At 36.8% G+C, this 17026-nt stretch overlaps 2 protein-coding genes across 9 annotated transcripts in view; one reads left to right on the forward strand and one right to left on the reverse strand.

Moving 5' to 3' along the window:
* The window catches only part of ESF1 (ESF1 nucleolar pre-rRNA processing protein homolog), a 59371-nt gene extending 53960 nt beyond the window's left edge, over positions 1–5411 (reverse strand). The window contains exons 1-2 of one of the 3 annotated variants that reach the window (XM_082428592.1): positions 5294–5410; positions 3562–4243 (exon numbers count right to left, since the gene is read on the reverse strand). In XM_082428592.1, coding sequence (XP_082284718.1) covers positions 3562–4201 — 640 coding nt within the window. In that variant the 5' untranslated portion in view covers positions 4202–4243; positions 5294–5410. Of the gene's footprint in view, positions 1–3561; positions 4244–5108 lie in introns of all 3 variants that reach the window. The other 2 variants (XM_082428594.1, XM_082428593.1) reach the window with 2 other exon arrangements.
* Positions 5412–5485: 74 nt separating this feature from the next.
* Positions 5486–17026, forward strand: part of NDUFAF5 (NADH:ubiquinone oxidoreductase complex assembly factor 5) — a gene marked incomplete at its 5' end in the record, with an annotated part of 32913 nt that continues 21372 nt past the window's right edge. For 5 of the 6 annotated variants that reach the window (XR_014254566.1, XR_014254567.1, XM_082428643.1 and 2 more), the window contains 6 exons: positions 5486–5707; positions 7965–8005; positions 10765–10828; positions 12081–12128; positions 13350–13453; positions 16772–16811. Coding sequence is in view for 4 of the 6 variants with exons in the window: in XM_082428643.1 (XP_082284769.1) it covers positions 5486–5707; positions 7965–8005; positions 10765–10828; positions 12081–12128; positions 13350–13453; positions 16772–16811 (519 nt within the window). Of the gene's footprint in view, positions 5708–5740; positions 5880–7964; positions 8006–10764; positions 10829–12080; positions 12129–13349; positions 13454–16771; positions 16812–17026 lie in introns of those variants that run through there. The other variant, XM_082428646.1, reaches the window with a different exon arrangement.

Raw genomic sequence — 17026 nt, forward strand, 5'->3', positions numbered from 1 at the left:
TTTATGAAATTATGTTCTAAAGCACCACAGAGAGAAACACCTAAATTTGCCGGCAGAGAGGTATTTATAATAAGGAAGGCTTCAAAAAGATGCCCGACCTGAGACCAAATGAAAAGGAGTTTTGTTAGGAGGAAAGTAGGAACTGAGCTTTATTTTAGTACCACAAAAGGGGGGAGTAATAAAAGATAACTAACTAGTAGATGTGAAAAAGCCAAAAAAAGGCATTATCATAAGTTCTATAAATGGGATCAGAAAAACACCACCATGATAGTGAAAGAAAGTTACTATTAGATAAGCATTAGAATTCACTTTTAAGCAACCTGCTTAAAATAACACCTTGGGGATACAGCTCTATCTAATATTGCAATATTTCTCAAACATCAGTTATTACTATACAATTTTCATGATTTTTGCCTGTCACTGATATTTTTCATGAAGCTGAATTTTTTTTAATTAAAAATATTAGCTTGTTCTAAACAATATCCCTGAAGCCACAAATGTCATATGGTGGTTACATTTTTTTACCTAAGATGTTGAACTACGTAACTATTAATATAAAAAAAGTTTGAGTATCACCTGACATATGACATCTTCTCACATGACAATGGTACACATATCACATTTGGGGTTGTATAATAAATTGATACATGGGAGACTTAAAGAGATCTAGTATTTTAAAATTTTTGACAATATCAAGTACATTCAGAATATTTATTCATTCACTAAACGTTTGCTCAGAGCCTACCTTGTACAAAACCTTATTCTAAATAATGAGGTAATAGAAAAATAAGTAATTGCCTCTATTCCTAGATGGTACTGCTCTAGTAGTGACTATAAACACTACTATTATTCACCTACTTTAAAAAAATGCTTTATCATTTTCCGTCTGATTATAAAAGTAATGAATGCTCACTGTAAAAAATTAAGAAAATATGGTTGAGCAAAGAAAATAAAGATGACTAGTAATTTTTCATTCAGAGATAACTGAGTAGTTATTTTGGTACATAACTCCCTAAATTTGTTTTCTATGATATGCCCACTAATTTAAGTAGCTAGTCATACCATTTATTCTATTTTGTAACCTATGTTTTTTTTTTTTTGGCCGCACAGCGTGGCTTTCGGGATCTTAGTTCCCTGACCAGGGATGGAACCCGTGCCCTCAGCAGTGAAAGCGTAGAATCTTAACTATGGGACCACCAGGGAATTCCCATGTAACCTATTTTTAAAACTTCATATGTCATGAACATATTTGGATATATCATAACTTATTTAATCAATCCCCTAATGATTTGTTACCATTTTAAAAATTTGAAAAACAATGCTATAATGCACAACTCTTTAAACACATGTCCAATTGTTTACCTAAAATAAATTCTTAGGAGTGCAAGTGCTGGGCATCAACATTTTAAAATGATATGTAATATTAAACTGCAACTCCTTCCATCATCTTTACCTCATAGCACTTAAAAAGCCCCTTGTACACAGTACTTGCTGGAATGATAAGTCATGAATGAATAAAGAAAAAAAGATAGTGCTGGTGGAGTCACTTGATCTCTATTTACAGATAATGTTTTTTCTAGACTGTGGAACCAACGTAAATTACAGCAAACAACATGCTGGGGTAGAAAGAGTCAAAGACCTGAGTTACTGGCCCAGCTCTGTGTATCCTCACACAGATCACTTGTTTCCTAATGAATATATCCTAATTTCTCAATGGTTACTGAGAAAATTAAATTTAAAAAGATACGTCAAAAGATTCTGTAAAATCAACCCCAAGGATTATATGGATATGTTATATTAATCTAACGCCCTAAATCTAGTGAAATTTGAAGGATGCTAGACTAACTTCGCTCACAAATTCAGCATCAAGCCAACCTTGCTGCTGTTCCCAGCCTGATCTTATTCTCCACTTTCAGTAACCAGACTTGCATCCCTTGTCCCTATACCTCAGTTTGCTGTCTGGTTCCACTACAAATCTCACCCCTGACCCCTAGTCCCTGCTATTTAGAATTCTGTCCACTGCCTGATACTTCCTACCTTCCCAGAGGCCTGTCAAGACCTCTCTCTGCCTCTTCCTGATGCCTACCTTCCTTGGGTCCTGTAATCACAGCCAGCCTTTGTCTGGCTTATCTGAACATCACCAATTTTCAGTTACAACATCAACCATCAGCAATACCAACACTCAAAATTTCCTGCTGCCAGAGGTGACGCAACATTTTAATAAGCTTAGAAAACTTGTAAACATGAACTAGAGTCAGATGTTTCTCACTTAGCTTCAAACAACCATTTCTAGCTTTATTATTCGCTCACCCTTTCAGACACATTATCTAATCAAATGAGAATACTGATCTCTTCTGAGCAAGCCCAACCGTATCTCTGCTTAAAAAGTTCTTTCCGTGTAGAATACTCTGAATCCCAAATTTAATTCTTCCAAACCCCAACCAAAACAGCACTTCACCTATGAATTTTACTGATTACCATATCTTGAGTGACCTCCTCCTCCGAATTCTCAGAGCCCTGTTCTTCTATAGCACTTTAAATTACTCTATTTTGTATTATGGTTCTGATTAATTTCTTCTGCTTTATATCTGCACTGTCCAAAATGGTAGCCAGCAGCCACATGTGGCAATTGAGTACCTGAAAGATGGCTCATCCAACTTGCTATTAGTATGAAAACAGAATATAAAATATCCCATTACATTTTTTATGTTGATTACATATTGAAATAATTTTTGACATATTAGGTTAAATAAAATATATTAATAAAATTAATTTCACCTGTTTCTTCTTACTTTTTAAAGTGTCCACTAGAAAATTCAAAATTACATATTTCTATCGGACAGTACTGCTTTAGACCAGTGCCACTGCACAGAGTTTAGCAGGTTGTTATTTGAAAAAGGTGATCTGCAAAGGGTCAAGAAGGGCTGAAATCAAGGCCAAACTCCAATCACCAAGCCATACACCCTGCAGGAATGCTGTGTCTGTTCAGGGGAAAAGAACCTGTACCTCCCTCAAAGGTGCTGTCCTCACCAAACTGTGAGCTCTGGAAGTGCTGTGTGTCCAGAAGGGCACCTCTTTTTCTAATTTGCACAGGCGTCATATACACTAACAGTAGCCCTGAGATGGGGGAACCATGTCTTACTCAATGTTCTATCTGCCACATATTAGTTACTAAAAGGAGTTGAATGAAGGAAGGAAGGAAGGAGCACCCAACTCTACTTACCTTCTTCAGACACACCTCTTTTTATCCTGTGATGAGACCATGTAACATTTTATCTGGTTGGAGACCCTAGCTGTCACTAGTGCCCACCACAAATCAAAATCACTGTTTAGCCTCAAGACCTAAATTTTTATTTGTCTCTCTTCTAGCCATTATAGCATCAAATTAAAAATTCATTATCATATGGTGTTTTTTCTTTCATAGCTTTATACTTCCAAATAAGCATTTGACCACTTTTATGATACTATGAAAATACTTATTACATATATTTCCTTTCTTAAAAGACCAGTATAAAAATAAGTAATGTAATACCAAAGAATCTTTAGTTCTTTCCAACCAACCTGATTGCATTTCTCGTCCTGTCTCAGAATACTTGACTTTGGGAGACTGCGCAATTTCAGAGGTGCCTGAGTCTACTGTTCTTAATTTTCCTTTGGGAAACAAGTCTGTATTATGTTGAACAATGGTTTTTTTCCCTTTTGTACTTTTTTGTATAAATTCTTTGCTATCGTTCTTGGGACTTATTGACTCTATCTTCTTAGATTTGCACGAGGTTTTCATTTTCTGAATTCTCCCAGAGTTATCTAAATCATTCTTCTTTCCAGAATCCTTTTGATTAATTTTCTTGGTTTCTTTCTTTTTCTCCTCAACAAGATTTTTTGATTCTTTTTCATTTTTAGTCTGGGGTTTTTTCTTCTTCATTTTCTTTTGGTTCATTGCTTTATTATCTTCATCAGAGAGATCCGAATCAGAATCTGAAAGGTCGTAAAAACGCTTCAAGTCCTCTGTAGTGCTATGGTTGATGGGGCGTCCTCTTTTATCCACAGCATAATTCAATTTGAACTTTTTGTCATGAAACATTGCTCGAAATCTCTTGTCAATTTTGATTTTTCGATCCTTTTCTGGCATTTCCCAAAATCTCGGGTCCTTTGCAACACGCCTAAACCGCTGATCACTCATTATTTCTTGTTTGGATGCCATTTTTAAATGTCTGACTGGGCAAATGCTTGAAGAAACCAAACACTAAAAAATAAAACAATAATGAAAGGTTACTAATAGAATTAAATAAGATGCTTTGGGAAAATATTAAGGTAAATGTAAGTAAAATAAAAGTAACAGGTCTAATTTCCTTTCCCAAACTCATTTTGAGTCACATGCAGAAAATAAAAAACTATCAGAATATCTACTTTTGAGTACAGATCATATGGAGAAATAAATTTAAGGCAAAACCAAGCAGAATTCCAGGTCTTTATGGAGGGGGGCAAATGATTACTAGCCAACTGCCTTCACTTAGATATCCTATATTTCTACTTGTATACTTGTATGTATTACAAGTAAAAAACTAATGTAATTAAAAAATTCCGAAGTCTCAGTTGGTCTTATTTGTTTCTTCACGTTCTGGTCCCATTCTCTCCGTTAATCCTAACTTCATTCTACCCGGAACAGCATTTACTTCTACGTGTCTAGTCTCCTAACTAAACAGACCAAAATCAATTCAGGTTTAGCTCAAAGTTCCCCCTTTATATACTACCACCCTTCATGAATCTGGTTAAGTCTCACTCTAGTTAATAAATACATGGTAGTAGTGCTTTGTTTCAAAAGCAAGGCCTGACTATGATGCACTCATACAATTAAACATTTAACCCTCTGAACAGCCTTATGGGGTAGGGTAGGTACCATTTCATTCAACTATTAGAGCTAATGTGTATAAATGTTTAGAACGAAAGCACTTGATACACTCCAGATATTCGGAGAGGGGAAGGCGACCTGACCTCATCTTCGACGCCCGCCCTCATCTCTGTAGCCCACCCTCCCCTTCTACCCACCCTCTAACACGGGGAACACCAGGGTGACCCCGGAACTGGGATCTCCTTCCCAACTCCCAAACCTCAGAGAGCCGCTTTGGGGCTGAGGTCCCTCAACAGGACCCGGAGGAAGAGCAAGAAAGCCTGAAGAAAGAAGTCGGAAAGGCAAGGAGGAAGAGCGTGGCTCTCACGAATCCGACGGAGACCCTGTCACAGACTGATTCCGCCCCCTCGACAAGCCCTTTTTCTGGAACCTAACCCCACTCACCAACTCCGAGACCTCTTCGAGCCTCACGTGAGCCGCCACTCCCACAATCCTCAGCGTGACGCGCAGCCGGAATGGCACGCGAACTGGGCCAAACTTCCTCCGCTTTCCCTCGGCGAAGCTCTCCAGAGTCCTCGCTGAAGCCGCGGCGCATGCGCACGATAAACGCGCCTGCAAGCGGCGTCGCCGCTGGAGATGCTGCGGCTGACCAGGTTCCCGCCCCGGTGGCGGCGACCTCCGGTGGCGGGGGTCCCCGCGAAGAACGTCGGCTTCAGGAAGGTGGCCTCCGGCGTCTCTTCCCTGGGCAGCGCCTCGCCCAGATCCCTAAACATATTCGATCGGGATTTGAAGAGGAAACAGAAGAACTGGGCGGCCCGGCAGCCTGAGCGGATAAAGTTTGACTACCTGAAGGAGGAGGTGAGTCAGCGGGACGGCGGGGACGGCGGGGAGGGCGGCGCCGAGCCTTGGCTTCGGGTCCGGGAGCTCCGGCCAGGCCCCGGCCGCCCCCACCTCGCTGTGTGACCTTGAGCAGCCGACCGGCCTGTCTGGGCCTCTACTGTAGTCTCCCAGCGGCCGGGCGCCGGTGTTTGTAAGTTGCTCTTCATTCATTCATAACCTCGGCAGATGGTGCCTGTATTACAGGTGTGACCAGGGCAAAGTAAGACCGCTGCTCTCAGGAGATTTCATTCTTGTGGGAGGCGAGACAGTGAACAAAAAAATATAATTTTAGCTAAAGAAGTAAGGCCAGGTAACAAAGTGAAGTAGTAAGGTGACTGCAATGGTCAGGGAAGGCCGCTCGGGCAGACGACGTGATGAGGAATTAGCCAGGCTGGGATCTGGGGGGAAAAGCCTTGTAGGCAAAGGGAAAGACAAACCCAGAGCCCCTGAGGCCGAAAGGATCTTGTTGAGGCTTCCAGGGACCTCCATTGGGAGGTCAGGGAGGGCCCAGCTTACAAGGGCCTTAATGGGTGAGGACTTTGGATTTTCTTCTCCATCTCAGCTGTCCATTCGATATGGTCATTTCTGGCCGCATGTAGCTATTGAGCACTTGAATGTCCCTTTGAGATGGGCAGTAAATGTAAAATACACGGGATTTCAGTGACAATGTGAACAGAGGATGTAAAATATTTCCTTAATATCTTTTTACATTGATTACATGTTGAAGTTCTATTTTTGATATATTGGGTTAAATAAAATGTTAAAATTAATTTCTTTACCCTTTTTAAAATGGCTACTAGAAAATTTTAAGTTGCTCATGTAGCTCTGATTGTTTTTCTGTTGGCCAACATAGCTCTAGAGGAATGTGAGACTGTCGAATGCTTTTAAGCAATGGAGTGATGGGCTCTGGTTCGTGTTTTAGGAAGACTCATTAAGATAAATTAAGATCTCTGATTTGTCTGTGCTGGTTTGAGAGACCTCTTCCTCTCTGCCTAGGTGGACTAGGGACTTGAACAGGTTTCTGCTTTCTGGACAGGCAGCACAGAGCTCAGGCCTCGTGTTTCTTCAGGGATGGACTGAAATTGAAATCAAGTGTAATGAGTTCTTTCAAGCCAATGCAGCCAACATTTACTGCCCCTACTTTGGGCAGAGCTCTGTGCAAGTCCTGGCCTGATCAGATGAGTGACTTTGTCCTCAGGGTTCATGGTGACATGTACTTAGAAGATGTGAGTTTCCAGCCACTCTTCTCCAAGAAAAGCACCTGGATTGCAACTTGACTGAGGCCTCACCAGTGTTTAGGACTAGAATAGATGAGATGAAGTATATGGGAGTTTTTTAAAAATAATAAACAAAAGGTATTCATATTAGGAATGATGTACACAGTGGAGTCCTCTGGGAAAAGACTTCTGCTGTCCCTCCTCCCTTACCCCTCCTCCCCACCCCAAAGCAAATACACATATGTTCTGAACTTTAAAGTCCTAATAGAAACTCTGGGATGTTTATAAGGGAATGAGTGGAATATTAGGCTCCCACATCTTTATTCCTGCCAGGCGAAGCTAGCCCAGCAAAACGGAGGTGCCTACCTTATGACCTCTTTTAAATTAGGGTGGGATTGAGGAGGTGTCTTCAGATTTGGCTGACTTCTAATTTGCAGATGTTGCTCAGAAAAGTTGTTTACTCATTTAGGAGTTCCACAAAATTTGTTGGTAGTTATCAAATAATAGAGTTTTTATTAAGTGATCACTTATACATTGATCTGTAATAATCCCCAGCTAACTAATTTTTCACTTTCACATACCTCATGTTAATATCTATAGACAATAATATGCTTGTTATGTTCCTGTTGATTTTTTTTTAAATTGGGGTATCCTGTTGCTTTTTGGCCTTGCATTCTTGTATCATATGGAATATTAAGTCATATATATACATATATATGTATGTGTATATATATATATATATATATATATATATATATATATATATATATATATATAGTATTTAGTCTTCTTTCCTTAAATTGACTTCTGAAGTAATTAACTCAGTGTGTTTCCTTTAATTTATGATGTTCCTATTCAGAATTTGAAAAGAAAGTTGCTGAGGTCAAATTGAAAAAGGGATAAAGGGAACTTAACATGTTGAAACATAAGTAACCTATGGATTGTTGAATACTGGAAAAAGTGTTACTTCTCTGTTAAACCTACTCATCTTAACTTCATTGCCTCTTATAATCTGTCAGGTTGGAAGTCGGATTGCAGACCGTGTATATGACATAGCCAGGTAAGTGATGATTGTCATAATAAAATACAATCAACTTTTCTTTTTAATTATGTTTTTAATATACTAATTAATTTATTTTTGGCTGCGTTGGGTCTTTGTTGCTGCGCACGGTCTTTCTCTAGTTGCGGCGAGCGGGGGCTACTCTTTGTTGTGGTGCACGGGCTTCTCATTGCAGTGGCTTCTCTTATGGCAGAGCACGGGCTCTAGGCGCACAGGCTTCAGTAGTTGTGGCACGCAGGCTCAGTAGTTGTGGCGCACGGGCTTAGTTGCTCCGTGGCATGTGGGATCTTCCCGGACCAGGGCTCGAACCCGTGTCCCCTGCATTGGCAGGTGGATTCTTAACCACTGCAACACCAGGGAAGCCCCAATCAACTTTTGAATGAAGGCTTGAGAAATTAAATGCTGAGAACTTGATATCTGGAATGGCAGAATCTAGATGAATTTATTACCAGGATTAGTGATTTTAATCACTCTTAGATCTCTCCTTTTTTTATGTCTGAGAGAGTAAGTATTCTTTTCTTCATTGTTGTCTTAAAAAAGAATGAATGGAAGCACAACTCAGCTTCTCTCCAAGACTGAATGGCTATTCCACTTGATTTGGTCAAAAGCGAGTAATGGAAAGATTGCTCCAAAAATGGATATAGTTGACATGTGAATTTTAAGATTTACTAAACCTAACTTTAAAAGTTTAAAATTATAACAGAACCTTTTACCATGTAAGTGAAGGAGAGAGTCTACCTAGATTTGTTCCCCCATCAAGTTATATGAGACTTTGGCCATTATATCTTAGGTATTATTAATAGCAATAAGGGTTTTATGACAATTATATAGCGGCAGATTTGAGAAAAGAATACCTTCATCAAATATTATTAAAACCTTGATGGATTCATTGCTCTATATTAGGCATAACAAAAGCTTTGAGTTTACAGCCAGGTGGCAGGAACCACAGTTAAATAATGGCTTTGCTGTAGAATTGCTCTGTGATGTTAGCAAATCACTTTTTGTGCTCTTTTGTATAAAAGACACACATTAAATTAGACCAATATGGGATGAATTTATTACATTTGTCTATTCAAAAAAGAGGAATTTTGTAAAATCACAAACTCTTGAAATCATATTTTGGATATATCCTGGCTACTTAAAAGAGTCTTGGGGTGAATCAGTTTCATAAAGTTTAAAAAAAAAATTCTTCATTGTTGCAAAAATCACCCTCATTTCATCTGTTTCATTGGTTTCGTTATTTTAAAAATCTGAAAAATAGCTAATTCTCTATACTGTAGTCATTCATTTGCCTGGATTTTAGGTCATTTGCAATTTAATAAATGAAACATTAAATTTTCCAAGTCAGATTGGATTTTACCGTCTTTTTATGTCATAGTACTGAGCAAAACACAGGTCTGTGGAGAAAACTGTGATTTTGGCTAAAAGCATGTCTTAAAATAACAGTAACTCTTTGGAATTAAATTATTAAAAATAACAGTCTAAAATGTCTTACACTAATGTTCTATTATTAGAATAGCTTGTATTGTCAACACTGATCTTATGTTTATTTTTTTAAACTAATCCAACAGATTAGTAAATGTCTTATTTGTGCTATCTGAAGCCTACTTAGTACTGTTAAAGTCGGTGATAATAATAAGTCCTAACTATTGTTGAACATTTGTACTGTGCTGAATACTTTACATGCACTGTTTCATAAAATTCTCATACCAACCCTGAGGAAGGTAGTAACTTTTCCATTTTATAGATGGAGAAACTGAGATCCAGCAAGATTAAATCACTTGTCTGTGGTCACAGAGCTAGTAAATTGCAGGCCCAGAATTCTAACTCGTGTCTTTGTGATTGCAAAGGCTATATGCTTCCCCAAGCCACACTGCCTGTGTTCACAATCAAGATTGAGGACATTAGGTAAATAAATGGTTCTCTCACCAGTGGTTCTCCAGCTGTGTACTGGTGTTCTATATTTTTGACATAGGTTTTTAACAGAAATTGAAAAGGAACTCTTGCTTCCAATAGGAAAAATGTTATTAGTGGATAAAATTTAAAAAATTTTTGTCACAAAGTTTTCTTAAACCTATGACCCACAATTGGATTTAGTATGACATATATTTGGAGGAGACAGCATTGCATAGGGGATAATAGTTCTGGTTCAGGATTCAAACTGACTGAATTCAAGTTCTGACTGCTGCTTATTAGTTGAGTGACCTTGGATTGACTTACTTAACTCTGCATACTTAGCACACTGCTTTGAACCCGGTAAGATTTAAGTAAAAGTTAGCTGTTATTTAGTTGATATTTTGTTTGGTTTTTAGTTTATCATGTTATACTTCATGCTATTTCACATGATGATTTCTAAGTCATCACAAATTTGAGAAGTAGGGGTAAGTAGTAAGTTCCTGATAGGTATGCCAAATATTTTCATGTTCATTTACATTGACTTCTTTTCATTCTTTATCTGGGTATATTATCAAATTAAAATACCCCCCACTAAGTCAGTTCTTCACATCCACATCTTGGAGCAACCTTATGGAAAGTTATTGGTTGTGAGGTCCTGTGAGTGGCTAGGCCAGACAGACTTGCCGTGTCTGGTGTGTTCTCTGATGGATGCACCTTGTGAGGCAAGGTAGCAAAGGCAGATGATATAACTTTTTTGAAAGCTGTGTTCACTAAAATGTTTTTACTTAAGAAAATTAGTTTTTAATAATTATTTATGGACTGTTTTATTATAAACAAATATGACTTCTGTGTCTGTTTTTCAGAGATTTCCCCTTTGCTTTGGATGTCGGTTGTGGAAGAGGTTACATAGCACAACATTTGAATAAGGTATGTTTATTTGATGACTTAATTTACTTTGAGAAATAAAATTGGCTAATTTTAAGGAAAGGCTTTCCTAATCAATTTGTATCATATTTAGAGTTTGGTTATATCAGAATTGCTCATTTCTCTGTTTTTTTTAAAGTGATGGAACCAGTGGTTGTTTTGTGTCTACTCCTAAGTAATTTTTTCTTAAATTATTTTTTCTTTTCTTTGAATCCATTTTATACTGTGTTCCTACTGATAGTTTCTTTAAGTCTATGTAAGATACATTGTGCTTTATTACCACTTTGTTCAAATATTTTTAATTCACAATAAAAATCACATTGACATTCATTTGGAAGTTGTGAGTAAGCTAATATTTTATCTATGAAAAATATTCATTTCCTCAGTTGGTTAGAAATCTTGTGTGTGATGAAATATAAGTAGCCTTTATTAATGCTTATACCATTTTATTTTTCAATTTGTAATTCAGACCAAAAAACATTCATTAATTGTTTTAGCCTCTCTATGTAGCACACTGTGCTGGACACAGATTAAAGTGGGATTTCTATAACAAATCTACTTAGAAAAAAAGTACACTTGAGCCAAGGCAGGAGGAGGGTGTGTATGAACCTCTCCAAATACTGTTATTGATAATAGTAAATGCCATGGAAATGGTACAGTCATTAAACTGCAACAGGAGTCAAGGGAAAGGAAAATCAGTAGGGTTTCATTTGATCAAAGGCTTCTGAAAGGGCACAGAATCTGACCTGGGATTTGAAAGAATCTGGATTGGTGTTTCATAGGCATTGGAAGTAAGGGCATAGCAGCAGGGAAGGTGGAGGTAGAAAGCTATAGGGTGTGATACAGTGATGAAAGATTAATTTGGGGATGGTATGCAGGAGGGATCTTCTGTGGTACAAGAGTGGGGACTAGCTCTCAGCATATTCTGCCATGGAAAAGTTAACACACAGCCTTCACCCAGTGGAGTAAATTAAGGATGCTGATTATTCATACCTGTGTTCTCCATTTTATTAAATATTGTTAAATATGTTACATGTAGGGTTGACTGCATATATTTAACTCTATGTAACTTAATATGTGTTATTAAAAGTATTTGTGTACCATACTAATTACATGCAGAAAAATACCCTTACAAAGCTGAAAATTAATCTATAATTATCACTTTTTCCTTTAGTAATTTCAACAGTTGTTTTGTTTGATTTGTTACTGTTTTTTTTTGTTTTTGTATTATCTGATCAACTTTATTCCATTTCAGGAAACTGTTGGAAAGTTTTTCCAAACAGACATTGCAGAAAATGCTTTGGTAGGTAGCTTTTTAATACTATTGGTTTCTGATCTCCTGGTTTGGTTTTTAGTTCTTTACTTCTTTATTTTTATTTCCTTCAAAATGAAATTAGCTGTTTTTTTCCTGATTATAAATGTAACACACATAAAGGAAAGTAAAACAGTACAAGGTATAATGGAGGAAGGAAAAATCACCCTTAGTCCCACCACTCAGAGGCAACCACTGGTGACATTTTGGTCTCTACCTTGTAGGCATATAATATCTCCCCAACGCTGTTTTATACAAACATTATTATGCAAACATGCTATATTTTTCATAGAATACCATTGTTTTATATCAATGAATGAATATTCCACGATTTATTTAGCTAAATTTCTGTTGAAGGACAGTTGTATTTCTAGTATCTCAGTAACCAACACTGTGATGAACATCCTTATATAAAGCAATTTTGATTTATTTTCTCCCAGGGAATAAATTCCTAATAGTGGAATGTATGGATTCATTGATGTTCAGCTTTAAATTGTTAATATACATCTCCAGACTGCCCTTAGAAAGACTGAAGAACAGAATTAAATGAAAGCACTCTTTTCTCCTTCTCTTTGGCAACACTGGGCCATTTATTTTGTCTTTGTCAATGTAATAGGCAGAAAGTAGAATTTCATTGTTTTTATTTGCATTTCTTTGATTACTAGAGTAGCCAAATAGCTCTTGATGTCTTTTGACTATTGGTATTTGGCTATTGGTTTTTTTCAATTTGTGAATTTTGTAAGTAATATTTATGATGTGCCTATACCTTAGTCCTTTATCTACACTTTAACCTTGGCATGTTCTTATTCTAGGTGGTTTGTAAGAACTTGCTTTTTAGGGATATTAGTTTTTCTGCATATATTTAAAAAATATTTTCCCAAATGTATTGTTTACATTGTTTATTGCTTTTTAGAAGTTTTTGATTAGTTTATCATCAAGTATATCAATCTTTACAATTTCTGGTTTTTGAGTCATGTTTACTTAGGCATTTTCATCTAAGAGTATAAAAGTGTTCACCCATATTTTCATCTAGCAGTTTTCTGGCTTCAGTTATTCCACTGAAACTTTTAATTTTTTTAATTTTTATTTTTTGGAAGGACTAGAAACTACCAAGTAAATATAATATTGGCTTAAGTTTAACAAACAATGATTGTGTTAATAATTAAGATGTTATATAAATGTGTTTTTGAACTTTTATTTTTTAACTTTTAGAAAAATGCCTTAGAAATGGAAATTCCTACTGTCAATGTTTTAGCTGATGAAGAATTTCTTCCCTTCAGAGAAAATACATTTGATCTGGTGGTTAGCAGTTTAAGGTTGGTAATCCATTTGTGCTTTTAAAAAATATATGCTAAAAATAGATAATTTATGCTATAAAGTTTTAATATTATAAGGTAAATAAAATAGATAATGGAGTAAGTTCTTAATAACTTATTTTAAGTCACAAACCAGTTTTCTCTGGTAAAGAATTATGGATTATATGCTCCCTAGTGGAGATAAGTGATATAGTACCTCATTTTTTTTCCTCCCCAACTTTCCTTAATTTGCTAAAGTTCATCTGTGTTAGAAGGGTTTTCCTCGCTGACGTAACCTAGTTACATGTTGATGGGGGCAAGAGTTTGAAAGAGTATACTGGCTCCAATATTCAGATGTTAGAGCACCTTTATAAACTCATTCTGGCAAATAAGGAAAAGCTCGTATTTCCTTTAACTTTAATTCTTCTACACAGAAATGTAGTCCTCAAGGTTACTTTTCCCCTTTGTGCTTCCTACCATGTCCCTCCACATTTATTACAAAAACACATATTATAAATATTTGTTGAATAGATTATAATGTACAAGGCACTGAGCTCAATGCTTTGGGGAATTGAAAAATGAATTCAGACAGGAATCCTGTCCTCAAAGACCTCAGCATCTAAGAGAGAAAATAAAATATTCTATGTGGTGCCTTATTTCTCCTTATTATTATAGTCAGATTTTTTTTTCAAAGATTCAACATGCTCAGTTCAGCCCTTTTAATGGCTGTTTTTAGGGTGACCTGTCATTATGGTTTGCCCAAGACTTTACCAGTGTTAGCACTGAAAGGCCTGTGTCTCAGGAAACCCCTCAGTTCCAGGCAAACTGGGAGAGTTGGTCACCCTTGCTGTTTTCTTTAGTGAGTTTGTAATTTTTTCTCTGCTTTTTGAGGTGTGCTGAACAAACTTAGAAAAGTATTCAGATTCTATTGTGAAATGGAAAACATTACAGAGCCTTGGTCTAAGGGAAAGAGCCCTGGGCAGGGAGTCAGAACCTGAGTTTTAACTTTAGCTCATGTGCTTGCTATTTGCAAGTAACTACTGTAATTCTGTCACTTTCAGTTTCCCCATAAGTACGATAGAGTTTATAATATGACCTTAATTTTTAAAGTATCAAATAATTGTTAGAAAGCATTATGAAAGATAAATGTGAGCTTAACATAGTATGGTTTGAAATGGGTCTTTGGTGCTGTCCTGGAATTCAGCTAAGAGGATGCCAGCTCTACCAGGAAAGTGTGACCGTACTCTACAGAGACTGAGTCTTGTGGTTATACGACACCACACTCTGGGAGAGGGTCAAATAGAGTCCAAAGACAATGCAAGACACTTCTAAAATTAAGTTTTAAGTATATAGAATTTTGAGTTTATTTATTCTTTTTTATAGTCTTAAAAAGTATGGGATATTATTTATCAGAAAACTCACTGAGTTATTTTTGATGAGTAATACTGTTTGCCTTGGGAAAATTATAGGTCTGATGAAGTGGCTTACCCCCCCTCACCCCACGAAAGTAGGACTTAGAATTCTATATATATCTAGCTTAATTGTTTGATTTAATTCTATATATATCTAGTTTAATTGGTGAACTTCCTTGAATATGTCATCAGGTCCTTATTTTTTTTTTTTCATTAATTAATTTATTTATTTTTGGCTGTGTTGGGTCTTCGTTTCTGTGCGAGGGCTTTCTCTAGTTGTGGCAAGTGGTGGCCCCTCTTCATCGCGGTGTGCGGGCCTCTCACTATCGCGGCCTCTCTTGTTGCGGAGCACAGGCTCCAGACGTGCAGGCTCAGTAGCTGTGGCTCACGGGCCTAGTTGCTCTGCGGCATGCGGGATCTTCCCAAACCAGGGCTCGAACCCGTGTCCCCTGCATTGGCAGGCGGACTCCAAACCACTGTGCCACCAGGGAAGCCCCCAGGTCCTTATTTTTACTACTTCAAATAATTTCTCAGAATAGCACTGTTTAAATGAGATGCCAGATAGGGATGATTTTTACTTTATATTTTTCCCCAGCTTTATTGAGATATTATTTGTATATAACATACGTAAGTTTAAGGTGTACCATATGATGATCAAATACATATATATATATTGCAAAATGATTACCACAATAAGGTTAGTTAACAATTTTCATCCCTTCACATAATTGCAATTTTTTGTGTATGTATGTGGTGATAACATTTAAAATCTACTCTCCTAAAAGCCTTCAATTATATAATACAGTGTTGTTAATTACAGTCACCATGCTGTGTATTAGATCCCCAAACCTTGTTTATCTTAAAGCTGGGAGTTTGTATCCTTTGATGAACATCTCCCTGTTTCCCTCTGCCCCTGGCAGCCACCATTCTACTCTGTTTCTATGTGTTTGGCTTTTTTAGATTCTGCATATAAGTGAGAACATACAGTATTTTTCTTCCTTCGTCTTGCTTATTTCACTTAGCATAATGCCCTCAAGGTCCATCCATGTTGACCCAAAAGGCAGGATTTCCTTCTTTTTTATGGGTGAATAATATTCCTCTGTGTGTGTGTGTGTGTGTGTGTGTGTGTCTGTGTACACACCACATCTTTTTTATCCATTCATCTCTTAATGGACACTTGGATTGTTTCCATACCTTGGCTACTGTGAATAATACTGCTATGAACATGGGAATACAGATATCTCTTCAAGATAATGACTTTACTTCCTTCAGATGAATATCTAGATGTGGGATTGCGGGATCATATGGTAGTTCAATTTTTAATTTTTTGAGGAACCTTCATATACTTCCTTCAGATAAATATCTAGATGTGGGATTGCTGGATCATATGGTAGTTCAATTTTTAATTTTTTGAGGAACCTTCATACTGTTTTCCATAGCAGCTGTTCCAGTTTACGTTCCCACCAACAATGCACAAGGGCTCCCTTTTCTCCACATCCTCACCAGCCTTTGTCATCTCTTTTGGTTGATGGACATCCTGATAGGTATAAGGTAACATCTCATTGTGGTTTTGATTTGCATTTCCCTAATTATTAGTGTTGTTGAGCATCTTTTCATATACCTGTTGGCCATTTGTATGTATGCTTTAGAAGAGTTGACTTTTACTTTATTCATTGAAGACTAATTGGAGAGATAATCATATCAGGAAAGTGATATACTGTCACATTTTCTCCTGTAACGGAAGGAAGGTAATTCCCTAGGAATATTTTTTATTTTAAAACTTGTATGAAAACAATCAGTGAATTTTGATATGCAATTTCAAACATGAAAATTTACACCTTTTTTGTGGCTTATCATTATACTAGTGCTGTTCGTACTAATTAATTATACACATTAAGCTAAAACAAATGTGTGTTTTATATTTTAGTTTGCACTGGGTGAATGACCTTCCTAGAGCACTTGAACAGGTAAAAATCTTAGTGTTGATTCTAATAGCCTGTGTTATTTTGCTTATTATTAACAACTTATAGATGTTTCTGTTTTTACACAGAAACTTATAGATGTTTTCCATTTTATATTTTTGACAATTGGAAACGGAAGCAAATAAAAAATTGATTATCTTCTGTCGGCCAGATACACTTGGTGCCCTTTGGCATATTAAGAAGTACATTAGTGACTCCCT

This window comes from Balaenoptera physalus, assembly GCF_965194825.1.
Source record: "Balaenoptera physalus genome assembly, chromosome: 16".
NCBI lineage: Eukaryota > Metazoa > Chordata > Mammalia > Artiodactyla > Balaenopteridae > Balaenoptera > Balaenoptera physalus.